Here is a 19,369-nt window from a genome sequence, read left to right as displayed (position 1 = left end):
CAGAAAACATTTACTCTGGGCCTCAGCTGCCAGAGCCAGGTCTCCCATACCCAGTGGGCCCCTCTCTCACAAACCTGCCTCCAGGGTTGTCATGCTCTGTATCTGTCCCCCTCTATCCTACTTCCACCCAGCCTTCGGAGCCCCACGAGGACAGGGAGAGGCAGGATCCCTCGCTGGCGCCCCGGCACTGTCCAGCACGGGGCAGGTCCAGAGGAGTTCCTGCTGCTGTGAGTGGTTAACGTTCCCACCTCCTCCTCTGCCCTCTTTCCCTCCCCTGCCCTTCCCAGGACAGCGCTATCCCAACCCCATTTCCAGCAATAGCAATGGTTTTTTTCTACAAAACACAAGCACATATGTTATAGTGAAACCCCATATAGCCCTATACGGGAGGCTTTAATAACTTCATTTAACAGACAGTAAAACCGAGACTCAGAGAGGTTAATTGATTTACCCAAAGTCACACAGCAGAGATAAGAAATGGCAGTCAGAGTTCCTGCCATGGTGCAATGAGTTAAGAATCCAACTGCAGGAGTTCCTGTTGTGGCACAGCAGAAACAAATCCGACTAGGAACCATGAGGTTGCGGGTTCGATCCCTCACCTTGCTCAGTGGGTTAAGGATCCAGCATTGCTGTGAGCTATGGTGTAGCTTACAGACGCATCTCGGATCTGGCATTGCTGAGGCCCTGGCGTAGGCCAGCAGCTACAGCTCCGATTAGATCCCTAGCCTGAGAACCTCCATATGCCACAGGTGCAGCCCTAAAAAGACAAAAGGAAAAAAAAAAAAAAAAGAATCCAACTGCAGCAGCTCAGGTCACTGCAGAGGTACCGGTTCGATGCCCAGCCTGGAGCAATGGGTTAAGGGATCCGGCATTGTTGCAGCTGTGGCATGGATTGCCACCAAAAAAAAAAAAAAAAAAAACCAAACAAACAAACAAACAAAGAACAGAAAAACCAAGAAGATGTGGCAGCTCTGGAACTTAATCCAGTAAAATCTGCCTCTAAAGGCCAGGCTCTTTCTATGGCCAAGCTGCCTCGTCTGCTCAATCCCACCTGCGTCCTGACCTCTCCCTCCCTGAGCTGACACCACATCACCTGTGTCAACAGCCCACAAGCACATCCTCAACTGAGCCTGTTGCTACAGACAAGCTCTCCAGCTCCAGATTTCCGGAGAAGCGGAGCTGCTCCCTGCCCCCAGCAGAGCCTGGGCCTCTCTGCACCAAGAGCACCATCTACCTATTGGCAACTTCTTCCTCCTCTCCTGCGGGCCCTGAGTACCGGCTCTGGACTTGGACCTGAATTCAAGTCCTGCGTAGCCCTGGTGAAGCCCACGCTCTCTCCAAGCCTCGTTTCCTCCTCTGGACAACAGAGAGGGAGCCTGGGAGACCTTGCCAGACTCCTCTCCTTATTCTGAGTCATGACAGCTGAGCCTCTACTGCTAGACACTGCGCCCAGTGCCACAGCAGGCTGGTCACAGGCACCACCGGGCCAGGCGGGGAGGGCGGGCTCCTGAAGGAGCAGTTGGTTGTTTGGCAAGCTGGAAAGAGGGCAGTGGGCAGCGTGGGGAGGCAAGGCTGCTCTGAATGGACCAGGTCACCAGCCCCCATCTCACCCCAGCCCGGGCCCAGTACGGTAACCAGGCTGCAGGAGCCCAGCCCGAGAAAGCTAGTACCCCACCTCCCCAGCCACCAACCAAAGCTGCCCAAGGCCCTCTGCCAGCCCAAGGGGCAGAGCTGTCCTTGTGCACCCGACCAGCCTAGGACTGCGGTTTTAGGCGGAGGGCATCTTGGCAGGAAGGACCCAGCCTCCGGCCCACCCATCCCTCCGCCCTTTCATTGCAGCCACACTGACACTGGCACCACACTGGGAGAGTCCAGGCAGCGGAACCTCTTCACTCAGCACATGTCGAAAGGGACCCGCGCCAGGTCTTAGGCAGGGCGCTGGAGGCCAAGAGACACCTCAGGCACGGACTCACCTTCAAGGAGCTCGTGTTTTAGTGGGAAAGCAGACAAGTAGGCAAAGGTTGGCCAGCGGAGTGAAGGAAGGCTTGAGGGGACCCAGGGAGGCAGTGACCCCAGGGAGGCAGGACAGTCTCCGGGACGCTGAGGACAAGTTAACCAGATGCAGAGGGTGGGAACAGAAGATGGATGGAAACCAAAACCGCAAAAACTAGACAGCTAAAGATAACTGCAGCCCAGAACAGCCAGGCTAGAGAACCCAGGGCAGGTTGGTGAGAAAAGAGGCTGGAGACACCAGGGGGCCGTCCGGCGGGGTCCCGTGGCCATCCTTCCCCATTACCGACACAGCGGATCCCAGGAGGCAGGAGGCCCGACTCTGCCCTGCCTGCCACTGCTGTCCCTGTTCATGGGACGTGCGGCTCTGAGGAGATTCTGTTCCTCTCTGGCCTCAGTCTCCCCATCTGGGGATGTGGCACCAGCCAGACGGTCCCCGAGGGCCCAGCCAGGCTGGGAAGGCGACAGCTCCATGGTCTCTGGCTGGTGGCCGCAAGGCTCAGCTCGTCCTGAGCTCTTTGGACAAGGACGGCCTTGCCTCCTCCTAAATGTCCTCCTCCCTTCCGAGTCTGGGTCCAGGCAGGCTGCCTCCACCCGCCCCTGCTGCTCTTTTCACCAAAGTCATCCATGGCCTTCACGTGGTCAGATCCAGCCGACACGCTCAGGCGCTTTCTTGCTTGCCCTCTCAGCTGCCGTGGGCTTGGCTAACCACTTCCTCCACCCTGAACACCTCTGGCCTTAGCCTCTGACACACCACGCTCACTCTCCTGCTCCTCTGACTGCCCTGCCCTGTCTCCCGTCTGTCTGTCTCACACACGTCCCTTTGCCATGCTGCTCCTCAGGTGGTGGGTGGCTGTACCCACCAGCACGACCAAGACCCACAGGCCGCGCCCAGCAGACTCCCCATTCCACGCCCAAGCCTCACCGTCTATCTGCCCAGGGAGCTCCTCGCCCTGGGCTGGGAAGAGGCATACTTGGCCTCTCCTAAAAGCCAAGGAGCTTCCCTGCAGGCCAGAGCAGTATCCCAAGCATGGTCCTGCCTTCACCCTCCTAGCTACAGCTGGAAGTGCCCAGGACAGGAGCGGCCAAGATCAGAGCCTGGGGGGCTGAGCAAGCCTCACCCCAAAAAAACCAAAGTTATCTGTGAGCCCCTTGACCCCCCGACCCCGGTTCCCTTAATACCAACCCCCCTAATTTACCACACAACCAACATATTCATTATGGCTGTGTGTGTCCGAGTGGTTACTGTCTCTCTGCTGGAATTTAAGCAAATGAGCAAGGGTCTTGGTTTTCTTTACTGCGAGATCCCCAGTACCTAGCACAATACCTGGCCTATGGTAGGGGTTCAACACATATTCGTTAAATGAGTGAAAAAAGGAAGGATTGGTACTTCGTTGGAAATGTCTACCTGACCCACTGAGGTAGGTTCCTGAAGATCCAACAGGCCACACGCAGAGGCCTCCCCAGAACCCAGAGCCCCTGCCTCTGCACGGCGTTTCCACGCCGGAGCCTCCACTCACGGCTCCCAAGGCCTCAGCTGCTGTCCCTGAGCCCCATGTGAGACCTGCACCCCAATCCTCCATAAGAGCAGCGGCCTCCACGGAGTCGCTGGGGAACCTGGGACCCTCCTCTGGTGAGATCTCAATTTGTCCTGAACCTATGATAAAAGCCACTGAACCCAGCACACAGAGGGGACTCTGCCCAGAGGCCCCAAGCCCAAAGCATGGATGCACAGTGCTGAGAAGCCTCTGTGAGGCCTGGCAGAGAAGAAAGAACAGGAACCCTAAGTGGGGAGCCTCAGGGCAGGGGCGGGGGGGGAACCCCACCCTAGGAGGGGACAGCGGAGTCCTGGAGCCCCCATTTCAGGGGAGAGAGGTTCACGCCATGGCTTTCCTCGAACGCCCCACCTCTCAGCCCTAGGGGCGCAACATGCAAGCACAGAGCCCAGGCCCCTTTGTAAAACTTTTATTTAGAAATCTTCCCCATATATCCTTATATATACACACACGTCATCACCACATGGGTTTTGTTGCTAAAGAGTCACACGCCCACAGTGTTGGCCTCTGGGCTACACAAAGGTCAAGGTACCCGGAGCGGTTACTCCTCTTCTGCAGAAAAATGCAGAGACCAACGCAATGCATCACGTACAGTACAACATTGACGGAAAGTGCCGGGCCCGCCCGCAGGAACAGTGCGCTATGTACACGGCCGAACGGGGTGGGGGGGTGGGGGCCAGCCTTCGGCGGGGGCCACGTACCACTGAAATCACAAGTACGATGAGACCACCCCCAAAGGCCCAGCCAGCTGTCGGCTGACTACAGATGCTGTGCCCTCTGTTTTGCTTTCGGAAAGGGATAGAGGTTGTACCATCTCGTCGTTTGCCACTACGAAGAAAAGCACATGAGTTTTTCTTAAAAGGTGTGATTACTTCCGGTCACTTGCGATCACCCTTGGCGCCTCGTGACTTTTTACCTTTACATTTTTTCCCCATTTCAAACAGATATTCTTCTCGGATGAAGAATATCCACGGATGAAGAGGAGCCAAAGGAAAGAGAAGGGTGTGCTGGGGGGCGGGGGGTTGGAAGCGAAAATCAAAATTGTGGCTCTATCTCGAGTTCTTAACAAAGACATGAAACGTGGCCCATCCCTACCCGGGCCGGTCGTGGGGAGCTGTGACACTTTATACCGATTCTGCCCACGTTCCCATATCCTGTCTCTCATCTCCCTCCTGTGCCTTTGCCTTGGAATAAAACAGAAATGAGGTCCATCTGGAGAAATGAGGAGAGTCTAGTTGACGCGCGCTTCTGTGGTTTAGAACCTGCATGACCCAAATGCTGGGCAGTCAGGCAACCTGGCCCACCGCCTGGGTCCTGGACTCAGGGTGGGAAACCCCACTGCAGGAATGATACTGAGGGCAACGGAGTGCCTCACACTCTCGAAATGCTTCTACGTGCATGATTCCACTCCGTCCACACCACGGCCCGGGGAGACGGGCTGAGCCAGGGTATTTATGAGACACCAACATTCAGAGAGAGAACTCTTGCAGGTTGCACTGCAAGTCTAAGAAAAGAGAGAGCCAGAAGCTTGAGTTCCTGATAGAATGGGGGACCCATCTCCTAAAGCCCATCCTCCCAGGCACACGGTGGCCACTTTTCACTCCATGTCACCCTGAGCCCCCAGGAAGCAAACACGGCCTTAGCACCTGGCACAGGTGCTCTGTCAGATGGGGCTCCTCACAGGAGCTTCCAAGTATCAGAAAGGAAGCAGTCTTCATGGTCAACCAAGTACGAGTGGGGGGTGAAATGGGACAGAGCGCTGCCAGCATTAACCCCATTGCTCCCACCCCTACGAGCTGGACCGCACAACCTGAAAGGAAGGGGAGGGGGGCAGAGCTCATTCCCCGTGTGCATGCAGCTGTCCCCCAGGCCCTGCCATGGCGAGGGCAAGCCACCAGGCTGAAGCCCACACCGCTGTGGACAGGGCAGAGCCAACGCATCATCTTCCCTCCGACCTCAAAGCAGAGCCTGGTCAGGGCTGGCTGGGGTGCCCTGAGGGCACAGTGACAGGTGTACAGGGCTTGTGCGTGGTTTGTTCCACGGGCTCGAGATGTGGGTCACAGGCAGGCCTTGCCTTGCAAACCACCTCCCACCATCTGGACGGACACACGAGTTCAATGAGGGGGCGGGGGGCCATTCCACAAAAGGATTTTCCACTTTACCGAAGGACTTGTGGTAGTTTTTCTTTAAAAGATGAACGATGAGGATTTGATTTACAAAAATGTCATGTACAACTTTTGGCAGGGAGCGCTCGTGTTGGGTTAAGCCAGCCTCCCAGACACACCCTTGATGACTGAAATTTGCACCATCCAGGGACGCCGAAGTGAACATGTGTGTATATGTGTGCCTGGGTCTCGGCCAAGGCCTGGTCTCCCCTGATTCCCCAGGCCCTGGGCACCAGGCTAGATCCTGGGTCCTATCAAGACCTAGAGATCCTGCAGATAACTGAAGTCAAGCACAATCCCCAATACCAGGAATTCACAGGACGGGCTCTGCTCTCAATTTGGTCTCAGAATACAGACCAGACCACCAGCAAACAGACATCCTGCCACAGGAGGGTCCCTCTGAGCACCCAGGAGAACATGCAACAGAGCTGCACATCTACTCTCTGCACCAGCACCCTCCCCAGCATCCCGGTCTCTGCCCCCCGCACCCACCGCAGAGTGTCACTGAGAACGCAAGCAGGTGGCTCTGAGACATCACCACGATTTGAAGCCCACGTGCCCCAAACAGCTCTTACTCGATTTCACTCTCATCATGTCTCCTTTTTCTGCCTTCGCACAAAGCCCACAAGGCAGGCTCACAGCGGCAGACCCGGTCCGCAGAGCCACAAGGATGAGGAAGGCAAGTCTGAGCAGGGAGAAAGCAGAGCTTCGATCCCCCGCATGAGAAGGAAGGGCTCCTGGGTTTTCTGACCCTCCGGCCCAGCTAGTCGAGATCAGGCTGTCCACGGGGCGTCTTCTTCAACCAGGCCCTGAAGAAGGCACCTCGAGGCTCGTGGCTCTCTGCAGCAGCGGGCAAGCTGGATGGACTGACAGGGGCCTGGGTGGAGATGGGGCCCACGAAATGGGCAGCTATTGGGTACCTATATACTTGGACGGTGTGGCCACAAAAGCCACCCCAGCCAGCTTGGGAAGGGCTACAGGCAAGGCCGAGGCTGCCAGACGCCTCAGGAGAGAGCGGACAACCCCAGGTCTCAGCAAAGACAGGGCTCCCACGCCCCAGGCCCAAAGCAGTGCTGCTCGAGCCTCTTACTTGAGAAGTCTCAGGGATTTGGAAAAGGGGACGACTGTGCCGTCTTCATAAAAAGTACCTACCACTTTGCTTCATTTTTCGGTCCTCCTACTGAGGCAGGAACCGGGAAAGCCAGCCCCAGGGGCACTCAGACATCAAGGAAAGTTCAGACATCAAGGAAAGCTCATGAAGTCCACGCCCTGCTTCAGAGCCGCCCAATCCTCACCCCACGTGCCCTGAAGCCCACGGTCCCAGCAGCCTGAGGGCCCCCTTCCGGCTGGTCCTGGGTTGGCCCCAGACCATCACCGGGGGCCGGCTCCATCGGTGGCAGGCAGCATGGCGGGATGGAGGCTGCGGGCCGTGTGCTTGGGTGCCGGCTCTTCGGTGTAGCTGTCTGGGCTGGCTGCCCCGTCCAGGGAGCTGCCACAACTAGAGTTCGGGGAAAGCACGTCCTGCAGGAGGTCATCTGGAGGCGCACCTCCCCCTCCCCCTCCCCCCCCTCCCCCAGCCCCCACCACGGCGTCCTTGCCAGGCTTGGCCCGCTGGGTGCCCTCCTCCTCCTGGTCGTTCAGCAGCTTGGCCAGGAAATTGATGTACTTCATGGCCAGGCGGAGGATCTCATTCTTGCTGAGCTTCTTGTCTGGGGGATGTGTGGGGATCAGCTTGCGGAGCTCAGCGAACGCCCCATTCACATTCTGCTGCCGCCATCGCTCCCGGCTGTTGGTGAAGATGCGTCGCACAACTTTGGTGTGGGGACCTGGAGGCAGGAGGACAAGGGTTAGGAGAGTGGGCTGGAAACTCCCCCTGGGGAAGAAGAGAAGCCATGCATCCTAAAACTTGAGAAACCTAGAATGCCTTCTTTCCCTTTATTCAGAAAACTCCTACTCATCCTTCAAAACCCAGTTCGTCTGTATCCTTCTCTCTGAGAACTTCCACTAGCCCCTCCAGACAGATTAACCAACCACCACCACGGCCCAATAATCCCATAATCAACATCACTCTTGATCATTACAGCATGTTTCATGCCCACCTCCCTCTCTGGACTGTAGGACACTTGAAGACAGGAACCATATATCATTCTTTCACTCATTCATTCATTCACTTGTGCCAAGAGGCCATATAGGAATAGTTAGAAACTCAAACTCTGGAGCCTGACTTTCTGGGTTCAATTCCTGGCTATTACTCCCTAGAAGGTGACTCTGGGCGAATTACTTAAACTCTCCGTGCCTTAACTTCATCATAAGATGGAGATGATACTAGTGACTCAAGTCATAAGACTCTCATGTGGGTCTGACAACTAACACCCGTATTTAAGACAATACCTGGCTCCAACTAAACATTCGGTAAATGCTCATGACTATTATCTATTCATCAGCTATTTAGTGACAACCAGGCACTGGGCTAGGCACTAAGGAGCAACCATGAACAGGACAGAACTGCCCTCGTGGAGCTTACACACTAATGGGGATGACAGATGAACAAACAGCAAACAAAGGACAAACAGGAGGTTGACTATAAATAAAAGAGGGAAGGAGTGACCACATTCAGCTGAGGCGGTTGGAGCCAGCCTTTTGGCAGAGGTGACATCTATGAGGGAGAACTTGAGGCTAAAGAAGAGCCAGCCAGACCCAGGAAGAGAGGCTGGAAGGGCATGTGCAAAGCCCCTGAGCTGGAAAATAGCTGAAGCCAGCCTGGCTAGATAAGCGAAGGGGAGATGAGAGTAGGCTGAGTCCAGATCCTGCTCAGTAAAGTGTGGGGATTTTATTCTAAGGTGATGGGAAGCACAGAGTAGGAGCTCAGCAAATAGTTTCTGACTAACTGATCACACTGGCGGGTAGGGGACTGGGGGAGAGAGCAGGTTCCGAGAAGAAATGACCTATGCCGTGGGCTCCCTGGAGAGGAGTGGAGAGACCGCCACGCACAGGAACCACGGGAGGCTCCGGGCAGGCCTCTGAGGGCTGCCTCTTCCCTGTGTGTTGACAGTGTGACGTGTGCAGACTGGGCCAGCACTCACTAGCGCTTGTATACTAAGACGTGCAGAACAGCGGTGGTGGGTGCAAGTATGGAGCACCTACGGTGTACAAAGCATGGCATTACATGTCCAAGCCTGACCTGAGATTCCCAGAGTCGGGAAAGACAGAGGAGGGCCCCACAAGTGCTCCCAGGCTCCGGGGCCGGGGTGGCCACTTCCCTCCCCAACACCAAGGCACAGAGCCAGGCTCCTGGCAGTCCTCAGGAAGGAAGGAACTGGAGGAACGCACCCCGAAGGAAGTGCCAGTCCTGGGACAGTTGTTTGCCCTCTTCCGATGACCATAGTCCAGACTTCAGAATGGGGAAGGCTGGGTACATGAGAGGCCTCCGCCCAGATCAGGGCTCATTTCACAGCTAAGGAGACTGCGGCTGGGACAGAGGCAGCCCTCGCCTCTGAGACCCAGCGCATCAGTGCCGACCATGCGACTTGACCATGTCTCCTACGTGTGTGTGTGTGTGTACGTGCACACACGCGCACGTGCATGCATGCACACACACACACACACACCGTGCTCTCCCCAGGGAGGATCATTCAGCCTCTGCCCACAGTGCCTCTGGAGCTGCCTTTCCAAACCTCGGCAGGCCCCAGCCCAGCTGACTCTTTGCCAAAGGCCAGACCCAGGCTTGGAAAACACAGCCCACCTGCTGGGCAGTCCTACCCTGTCCTCAGAGGGGACAGCTTGCTGTACTCTGGCCTCCAGGGCAGAGGGGAGCCCCTCGGCTGTGCCGTGGGCGGGCCAGAGCCTGCTCCGAGGCTGATCTTGAGGGGGCGCCTAGGTAGGAGAGGGGCGATAGGGGTCCATCCCAGCTGGAGCTAGACTCACTCCAGAAGGGGCCCCACGTCAGGGCCTAAATGTGCTTCATCCCACTGCGTGCCTTCGACAGCCTGTGAGGAAGCTATTCTTCTCCCTACTTTACTGATGAGACAACGGAGGCCTGGGAAAGTCCAGCCACAGGAATCGTCATCGGGTCCTGCCTCTGGACCTTGCGGTGGTTCCATGTTTATGGACTCTTTTTGGCTAAATCTCTGGTTTCAAAGTTTTGTGGACATACACCCCCACTGTTCCCTTCACCTCCGTTTCTGTCTGTCCCTCTCTGGTCCCCCGCCCCCCAGAGCTCCCACCTTGCCACACCTTCCCCTTTCCTGAATCTGCCCGTGCCTCTGCGTCCTATGTCTCTCTGTGGCCAGGCACGGAGTGGGTGCTTGGTAAATATTGGCATCATCTGTGGGTAATGGCCTCTCTACACTCCTCGGCTCCCCCCGGACCTTGCTCCTTGGCCCCCTCCCTCTTCCTCTCCTCTGTGCCTGATTTCTGTTGTCTCTGCCCTTTGTAGAAACGCCTCAAAATGCCTCTTCCCTGCGGGACTTCAGGGCTGGTCTTGCCTATAACCTGTTCGGTCACCCACCTCCTGTCTCTCACCCAGCAGCACTGACACCCCAACACCCTCCCCTCTTGGTCCTACACCCCTGGGCCCAGGCCGGCTCGGTCTTTTGAAGTCTGGTTCCTTGTCCAGAAGACCACAGAGGGCTCCACTCCAGAAGCTCCACACGCGCCCCCACCCCCACCCCCAGCAGCAACTTGCAGAAATCCCAGTCTGGCTCCAAGGCCTCCAGTGCCTTTCAGCCAGGCTGCAGCACAGGGAGCTCCAGGAAGCTCCTTGGCTCTGAAGAGCCTACTCTCCTGCCCCCTGGTGCTGGACCCCATCTGCTACAGCTGATCAACCTTGGGAAGAGGGAAGGGACACTCCAAATTTCCCACTCGTCCAACTGGTCCCCAAGTTCAGGGCCAAAGACTCGTCAGGTAGTTCCCATGAGCAGTGCTGAGGCCCCCCTGGGGGAAGGGAGGGAGCAGGGTAGAATCTATGATGTCAGGAAGGGAATTCCAAGCCTCAGCCCTGAGTGTGGAAAAAGGGACGAGACGGCCCCACTTTGTAGGGACCCGAGACAAGACCCTTAAAGGTCTTAAAGATGCAATTCCAGCCAGGGAGCAGGCTCCAGACGCCCAAGAGGACTCAGGAGGAGGTACAGAGAATCCCTGGGGGTGGGTGCTTAGACCCAGGGGCGGCGCGTGTCTCTGCCCCCCCCCCCGGGGATCCTTGCCAATGCAGGAATGGAGCCGGAGTGGGGACAACAATTGATGGCAGGGGTTTGGGCTAAGGCCACAATGCGTCCTCACGCCCATGCCCCCTCTTCCCAGGACTGAGTGTGGCAGCCCACAGCCCCACCTACAGCTTCTTCTACCCCAGGGCAATAGGGACAGGACTCTGACAGGTGGGGGCTCCTAGATAGCTCACCCATCTATATGAGACTCCTAGAGAGGAGTCCCCCCGAAACTCCTTCGGGAGCTCTGCCAGCTTAAGGGAGTGAGTACGGAAGTGTGTGTGTGTGTGTGTGTGTGTGTGTGTGTGTGTGTGTGTGTTGGGGGGTGGACTCACCGTCAGTAATCTCCATCTCATAAGGGGAGGGTCTCCTCTTCACTCGGTTGTTGGTGGCGAACATAGGGAAGGCATCTGGCTCCCCAAAGAACCCACTGCAGGAGGGAGAGGGCAGATCACAAGATCACACGTGGGTGGAGGGGACAAAGAGGCTCCATAGTGAGCCTCCCCAGTGCTCTCGAGCCCCCCCACTCTTGGAAAAACAAGGGCAACTTTGGTCCCTCCACACCCTAACTGGGGATAGAAAGAGCATGAAACACACATGCAACACCCTACTCTCTGCGTGAGACAAGCAAGGGGAGAGGAATCACATACCCACACACCCCTACACACACACACACACACACAAACACACGGAATCAGAGGTGAACACATGGAGCAAACCCAAAAGTGAATGCACACCCCCCACAGACATACTCCCCTCCCCCACACAAGCACACACCCCACAAAACACCTGCGCTCCCAAAGAGCTGCTCACACAGGCAGACTCGGCTTTGGGGCCTGGGAGTGCGCACTTCCTGCATCACAGTAGGGCACCCAGGCCATTCCTCTCGACCTCACCCCACCTTCACCCCTGCTGCCCTATGGAGCCCTTGGAAAGACGGTGGGACAGCAAACCCTGACTCAGCACCCCCGCTGGCTTGCCCTCCCCACCACCCACCCTGCACTCTCCTCTCCGGCAAACTCGCCTACTGTCCCATACTGTGCCTTCCTGCCTGCCTCATCTTCCCGTCCCCTCCCCAGCTCTCCGCCATCTCAGTGGCCCCAGCAGGGGAATGGACACCCTCGCACCAAAGGCAGTACAGGTCGGCGCCAGAGGTCGCCGCTAGGAGCAGGGGGGCTCCGGAGGGGAGAGGGCACCCATTCCCCAGGTGGCTCCGGAGACTCAGAGGAGGGAGGGAGCCCTCTGGCAACCGCCCTCAGATGTCCCTCTCTTACCTGTCCACGGAGGGCTGCAGCTTCCAGAAGAATTCCGGCGGAGTGCATTCAGTCACTGGTACTCACACTCAGGCGTCTCCCGCCCACCCCCACCCCGCAGCGCCCCGCGCTTTCGCTCACACCCAACCGCATGCCTGCACTCCTCCGCCTCATCTTCCGTGCTCCGTGCTCCGTGCACGCGGCAGGCACAAGGTACCCACCCGCTGCCCTCCCCCCAACACACACCGCCGCCTGCGCGCGCATGCACACACACACACACACACGTGTAGAAAGCTCCTTCCTCCCTTGCACGGGGCTCCAGCCTAGCCTTTTCTGCCCACAGGTGTAAAACCTCCCGTCCCCACCTCTCTCCGCGCGCCCAGCCGCACAGTCGTGCGCGAGGAGGGCGGCCGGCTCTCGACGCGCGGAGATGGAGCCTCGGTGCCCGAACCGCCTGCCCCCCCGCCCTTCCGCCGGCCCTGACCTGCCGAGGGAGGCGAGCGGCTGGCTGAGGCTGTAGAGCAGCGCGCGGCCGGGGGCGGCGGGGGCCGCCAGCGCCGGCGGGCTCAGCTGCACCATGCGGCCTTCGCCCGGCAGCTCCGCGGGGGCCGAGGCGGGCGCGGGCGCGGGCCCCGGAGGTCGGCACAGCTCGGTGGTGGGCACCCGATGGCGCGCTTCGGCCGCCGCCGCCGCCGCGTCGCGGCCCTTTAAGTCCCGCGCGGCGCCGCCCCCGCCGGCAGGGCCGCCCCCCGGGCCGCCGCGCGCGCCCAGCTCGATGACCGGGGGCTCCGCGGGGGCCGCGCGGCCCGTCTCCTTGGCGACGCCGTTCAGCAGGACCAGGTGCGGGGGGGCCATGCGGGCCTCGGCCGCGTCCCGTCCCTCGAGCGGGGGGTCACTGCGTGCCGCCTCGCTGGGCGGCTGCTCCGTCATCCTGCGGGCAGACAGACAGACAAGCGGAAGGCAGCTCAGACCACCGCCCCCAAGCCACCCACGTGGCGGGGGGGGTCCGGGCGAGGGGCATTGGGTGAGGGGCAGCGAGAGAAACCCCCGCACCGAGACGTGGGGAAGAGGCGTGGGCAGAGGCGGACAGACTCGGCGCCACGTGGACACACACTCACCCGAGGGGCTGGGGCGGGAGGGGAAGGGGGCCTCCGGACAGACTGAGGGCCGAAAGCACGGAGGTGGAGAAGGACAACAGAGCTACTGGAAGAAAAGGAATACAGCCAGCGAAAGAAAAACCGAGGAGGAAAAAGGAGGAAGGAAATGGAGAAAGAGGCAAGAAAGAAATATCAGCCGGTGCCGGTGCCTGTCTCAGGCCGCAAGGGAAGAGGAGGGAACACATGCCCCGGCCGTGTTCTTCCCGCCCCCCTTTTGGTTTTGGCGGGGAACCTGTCGCACGGAGGTGGGGTGCTTTTTGAACCTCCCTTGCTTTTCAGCAATACCTGCCCCCAGCCTCCTGCCACCCACATACACCCAGAGGCTGGGTGAGGGTACAAGAGAGATCAGAACTGGCAGAGAATTACCCGGAGGAACCAGCCCACTTTTCAACACAAATTCACCTCCACCCCGTGGGGGTGTCTGTCCTACTGGGCTAATCCACCTGTATTCTCTGCAGCCCCCAGAAACCCCAATGGCCCTTTTCTCCCACTGGGACTGGAGATGGGACATCAGGAAGGGAAGAAACCCATCCGCCACTACCTCCCTGCACACTCCTTCTGCTCCACGCGACTCAGAAGTGAGGTGGGGTCTAGCAGGGGGGTGTGGAGCCGGGACATTCGCAGGGTGCTCCTGAAGCCACTGGGGTCTGGGCTCCCATCCCGGAGCGTGGGGGCAAGGGGTGTCATGAAGGCCCCTGAGCTCCAGCACACCCCCACCCCTCTCTCCCGCCTGGGTGTTGTCCTCTGGGAAACAGGAGGAATGCCTCATTTATGCATCTAAAAGCGTTGCGCAAATGCTCAAGTAAACATTATGACTGACAGGGAGACTGGGCCAGCAAGGGGATGCACGGTCGGCTGTCTGCCACAGACTGGGACCAGAACTCCAGTCTCTCTTTGCTATCCTCCCCTGCACGCCTTCTCATATATTACCCCCCACCCCCAGCCAAGGACACGCCTCTCCTCCACAACCACACTCCAGGGTGACCGCAGGCAGAGGCTCCACTCCCCTCTCCTGCTCCTCCTAGGGCTTCCATAGTCCTGCTTTGGTGCTGGCGGAGCCAGCCCCGCTCCTCTCTCAAGAATGAAAGCAGAAAAACGATGCGACTCTGGATCCAGAGTGTGGCAATTCTAGTGAGTTGTTTTAATAAAACCATAAAAAGATAGTCAATTTGACAGGCTTCGTAAGATGTTAAAAATAAAGTTTCTGCGGTCAGAATTATATAATCACGGTATTTTGTCGCAGAAAACAAATACACAAGAAGCCAACTCAGCCCCAAGCAAAGTCCATCTAATGACTCCTGGCAGCCATTCTGCCACTGCACTGCTTTGGACCAGAGTCAGCCTGGGAACCATCCTTCCCCCCAAGAGGAGAGACTGGACCTTCTGAAACCTCCTCCAGAGCTCCTCTTAGCTGCCACCAGGCAGAGATTCTGACGGAGAATCGACATTCAGATTACACTCCTGCGCTGGGCCTGCCAGTGCCCTGGGCTCTGCCTGGAAATGACAAAATTCTCCCAGACCTGGCGTACCCACGCGGCAAAGGCAGTGGGTCGGCAACACTTCACTGGCAGTGAGTTTATGCAGAAACAATAGATCTGCATCCACAGGATGGGACCGACAAGACACTGCAGCCACTACAAATGCACCAGAGGTATACTGTTGGAGACTGCCTCACCTGCAATAGTGAAATGCACCAGAAATACACCATCCTCTGGTGAAATATACGATCCCAAGGGGCTGGCTCCCTACCTTACTGTCCCCAGGCACCCCTGGGTGCCCAGTGACATGTGCTTCAGCCCCAGTCTAACCAAGTGACAAATGGTTCATCTTGCAATCGACAGAGTGAGCGCAAGCTCTCCTCTATGACACATTTATACCTTCTGATTAAGTCTGCAGGTCTGAGTAGGAGCGGATCCCACAGGGGCAAGGGGAGCAAGTCTAACAGATGAGTTGATTCTGGCCCCAAATGCTCTCTCCAGACACCTCGAAATATCTATATCTCTGAAGCTCCTGGTAGGAAACCTATGATTGGTCCCCAGGGTCTCTGGCCAACCTCTTCCCACCCCTCCTGGGACCTCAGGAAAACCCGGCTGGTTCTTCTACAACCAGGATCACCCAAGCCAGGGGTCCCGGCTCAGAAGGAAGCCTCCCGAGAATTCACAAGGGCTTTCAGTGGTCAGCGACTAAACCTCATCGCTTGGCTTTCCTTAAGAATACTGCGAGGAAAGCCCGAGTGGTTTTTGTTTATTTGTAGGGCGAGGAGAAGATTCCGAACTGAACAGCGCTAGACTCACTATTCAACTCTTTGTGTGGCCAAGAACCACCTTGAAGCCCCCTAGACCCGCTCCTCCTCTCCTGTTGCCAGATCATTTCCATGGGTGCCCGAACAAAACAGGGGGAACCCCTGGGCTCCTGGGCGGTAGGGCGGGAGAAGGCACCTGATTTCCCAGCTGGAAAAATCTTTTATGTGGAAACAGGCCACCCCGTCTCCCCATGCCCCAGCCTGGCCTCCATGCCTCGGATGGCCTCCACACCCGCATGACCTCCAGGCGAGCCCAAATCACCAGTGAACAGAACCACTCTCCAGCTGCTCCTGGAGTGGAGCGGTGGTTCCAGCGCGGCCCTGCTCTAGGCCTTAGGCCCCAGTCAGGGCCCACCCGAGTTGGAAGTGCGCTAGCCAGGACGGCTGCGGCCTTCTTCCTGCCAGAGCCCGGGCACTCAGCCTGCACTACCCGGATATAGCCGTCCCGAAGTTATGAGCCTGGTAAAACGTGCACAGAACCGGGACAGACAGGAGCAGCCTGAGGGACTAAGGCCAACTAGCTGTTTTTCACATAGGATCAAAAAAAGAAAGAGGTCGGCTGGAAGCCACAGCAGCACAGAGGCCACAGTCAGCGAGCGGCAGAGTCCGATTCTGGATTCCTGGCTCTGGGTTTGTCCCCCCTCCCCCTCCCCAATCTGAAACCGGCCTGTCCTCCATCCTGAGCTTTCTCCACCCCAGGCCAGACCCCAAGGCCTTCCTGGTCACTGTTTTCACCGCCACCGCCACCACCACCGCTGCCGTTCGCCAGAAACTCACCTGGGGCATATTTAGAGAGACCGGCCCCTCTGAATAGGATCTCCACTCCTTCCACGGGAGAGGGGCGGGAGCCGAGGTCCGGGAGTGCACAGGGGTCTCTGCCTTCCCCCCCTCTCTCACCGAGAGACCGACAGTTAGGCCGCGGTGTGGTCCTGGGCGGTCTGCCGCGCCCAGAGCCAGTTTCCAGGAAAGATGGGGGTGGAGAGAAAGAGGGAGGGCGAGAGGGAGGGAGAGAGAGAAATGGGGGTCAATGGCTGGGAATTACCTCATGTCCTCACCAACCAGCCCAGGGAGCCGCCAGCAGCTTTCCGCCCCCAACCTGCAGGTGTCTGAAGCCTCCCCTGAACCCCCATAAAAAGAACCCTACACCTGACCAATCAGGAATAACTATTTAGTCCAACAACAACAGCCCCGCTGCCGGCTGCCGGGAACACTATCGGACCCTCCAACAGGGATGTCTGGTTCAGTGTGGCCATTTGTTTTCTCAGCACTGACTTGTCTATGCCTTTGGCCCGGAATCCGAGTCGGGCTGGAGCTGCAGCCACAGCGCGGAGTCCTGAGCAGCCTGGCCTGGGTGGGTAGGGGACCGTGTGTCGGAAAAAGGGAATCCAGTCTTCAGACCCTGCTGGGTGGGACGGAACCTCCGGAGGTCCTCATTCTCTCCACGACCCCCACTTGCCCATCTCCAGCCCAAAACGAAACCGGAACCCAATTCCAAAGGCTACTTTCCCGAAGGGATACAATTTGAAAGGCGCAGATCTGAGAGAATTGGGGGAGGTGGGGGATATCTGATGTATCCGGGTCCCTTTTCTTCTTCCTACTGATTAAGAGGAACACACACACACACACACACACAAAAGGAGGAGGAGGAAGAGAAAAGGAAAAGAAAGAAAAGCCCTCGCCTTTTCCTCAACCATCTCTACACAGGAGTTTCGATTTTTCACTATGTATCCAGATCAGCAGAGTAGGGGAGAATTCTAGTAATTCCTTGCAGCAATAACCAAGGAAAGGAAGGGGGTAAAAATGAATCCAATACGGCTTCCTAGGATGTAGCCTAGTGAGATTTAGGCTGGCTTTCGATTTCCCCTCTGGGGGGGTTTTGTTTAATTTGTTTTGCCCAAATCTTCTCATTTATGGTCACACATCGAAGTCTTAGATTAATTACAAGGTCCGCCTTCTTTTTGCCCTGGCTTTAGTGGAAATACAGTAATAATTTCTTCCCTTCAGTTTCAATCCAATGCCAGAGATTTTCCTTCTCCTCTTCCAATCCAAATGGGGCGGGGAATGGGAACAAGGGGAATCTACCCCCTGCCTGGTTAATTTCTGCTTTAGGACAGAGTCTCTGTGTCCCCCCCCATTTTCTCTCCCTCCCCCAAACCCAGCAACTTAAAACACAGCTCTAGTGGGAGGAAACCGGTATTGCTTTATCACTCCAAAGAAGCTAAAAGAGACAAGCTGTTTGGCTCCTGGACGATTATTTTAATTAAAATATGATGATGATGACATTAGCAACCCCCAAAACTAGCAAAACAAAATCCCGTCCGCAGCTAGGGCAACACTGATCCCGCCCCGCCATGAAGCCCGGCCCCAGTCATCGATGCGATGGGTACCAGCCCCACGCGGGGATGTCGCTCACCCAGGGAAGGGGTGGAAAAATGTTCCTTGGAGATGATCCCGAGGGTCCCCACCCGAGGCGCGAGGCCTGGAGTATGCGCCCATTGTCTTTTCCGGGCCTCTCCCGCAGACCCCCGAGGCCCTACCCGCGAAACTGACCAGAGATGGACAAAGCCTCAGTGCCGCGGAACCGAAGCCGGCGGCTACCCCCGGCGTGAAGGCGCGGGTCTCCGCAAGCGCTGCTCCGCTTCCAGCCTGGAAGCACCTCCCGCTCACTAACAAACTCATCCAACACCACCGAGGCACAGACTGGCCTCCGGACGGAGCAGCCGGCCGCCCATCCGGGCTCCGTCTGCCTACCCAAGCCGACGCTGGCCTCCGAATACATCATAATTTAGAATAAAACGTGAAATCCCTCTCCCCGCCCCCATGCCGCCTCCTTAACTTGCGCCTCCATCTCTCTCTCGCTTGCCCTCCCCTCCAGCCCCCAGCGATTTACAAACGCGCGTCCAAAGGACACAAGCACACAGGCACACAACCCGGTGTGGACTGGGCCACACGCTGTCCAGTCGCATAGAAGGGAAGCTAAGCAGGCACAACGCAACACTGCCCCGCAGGCCGACTCTCTCAGCTCCAAACATTGTCCAGCACGACACAACGAAATCGGTGAAACGCAATCTCTCGTGACCGCACAACCCAACGTAGTAAGGCTCGCACGGCCCGATGCAACAACGAAACCCCCCAAACACAATCGCAACGGCCACGCAACCCAACACACAAGTCGAGAGGCAAACGAGCATAAATATATACAACGAAGAAAAGGCAGCAGGGCCCTGAAGAATCCAAATCTACACACCAACCAGCGCAGACACGAGCATACTTGGACACACAACCTATCACCGAGAAGACCACACTCGGAAGAAGTCGACCCTGCCCACAGCGCACACACGCACTCTCCCCATCCCACCGCATGCACACAACCACCAAGAAGAAATGAAAACCAACCACCGCCTCGCGCATTTCTGTATATTGCGTAAGGAGAAGGGGAAGGAAGGAAGAGAGTCTCCGAGGCGGGAGGGGCGGCGGCGGCGGCGGCGAGCGCAGGGGCGTCCGTGGAAAAGGCCCCCCATCGAAAGAAATCGAGGGAAGAGCAGCGACAGCTCTTCGGCGAGCGGGCGACAGAGGGAGGACACCGATGGGGACTTCCGAGGGCCGTGGCAGGTTGCCTTCCCCCCGAAAAACGGCCACAATGCTCACGTTTTGCCGCTACGGGGGGACGCGTGTGGCCATTTTGAGGCCCGGTCCTCGGTGCCGCCCCCGCCCCCGCCCCCGCC

General features: G+C 57.7%; 1 protein-coding gene across 8 annotated transcripts; it reads right to left on the bottom strand.

Moving 5' to 3' along the window:
* TAL1 (TAL bHLH transcription factor 1, erythroid differentiation factor) lies at positions 3,961-19,355 on the bottom strand. Of its 8 annotated transcripts, none has more exons than XR_298704.3 (5): positions 16,422-19,034; positions 12,670-13,116; positions 11,268-11,362; positions 6,884-7,557; positions 3,961-6,608 (listed from the first exon to the last, which is right to left on the bottom strand). XR_298704.3 is itself a non-coding variant. In XM_013988902.2 (5 exons), the coding sequence occupies exons 3-5, from the start codon at positions 13,113-13,115 to the stop codon at positions 7,103-7,105; spliced, it is 996 nt and encodes a 331-aa protein (XP_013844356.1). In that variant the 5' UTR covers position 13,116; positions 16,422-16,582; positions 19,293-19,355; the 3' UTR covers positions 3,961-7,102. The 8 variants fall into 8 exon arrangements, 6 of the variants coding, with proteins under 6 accessions (XP_013844356.1, XP_005656230.1, XP_005656228.1 ...); XR_298705.3 differs by having other exon boundaries at positions 3,961-6,597; XM_013988902.2 differs by adding an exon at positions 19,293-19,355 and having other exon boundaries at positions 3,961-7,557; positions 16,422-16,582.

The sequence above is a fragment of the Sus scrofa genome, chromosome 6 (genome assembly GCF_000003025.6).
Source record: "Sus scrofa isolate TJ Tabasco breed Duroc chromosome 6, Sscrofa11.1, whole genome shotgun sequence".
Taxonomy (NCBI): Eukaryota; Metazoa; Chordata; class Mammalia; order Artiodactyla; family Suidae; genus Sus; species Sus scrofa.
The sequence above is the reverse complement of the archived record's forward strand: the minus strand, read 5'-3'. Positions and strand labels throughout refer to the sequence as shown.

Bases quoted from the DNA above. Each gene is read 5' to 3' on its own strand.
- TAL1 (XM_013988902.2), bottom strand. From the start codon at position 13,115: ATGACGGAGCAGCCGCCCAGCGAGGCGGCACGCAGTGACCCCCCGCTC. The intron at 11,363-12,669 runs GTCAGGGCCGGC...TCCCTCCTGCAG, and splicing joins CCGCTCGCCTCCCTCGGCAG to TGGGTTCTTTGGGGAGCCAG. The intron at 7,558-11,267 runs GTGAGTCCACCC...TCCTGCCTCCAG, and splicing joins TGAGATGGAGATTACTGACG to GTCCCCACACCAAAGTTGTG.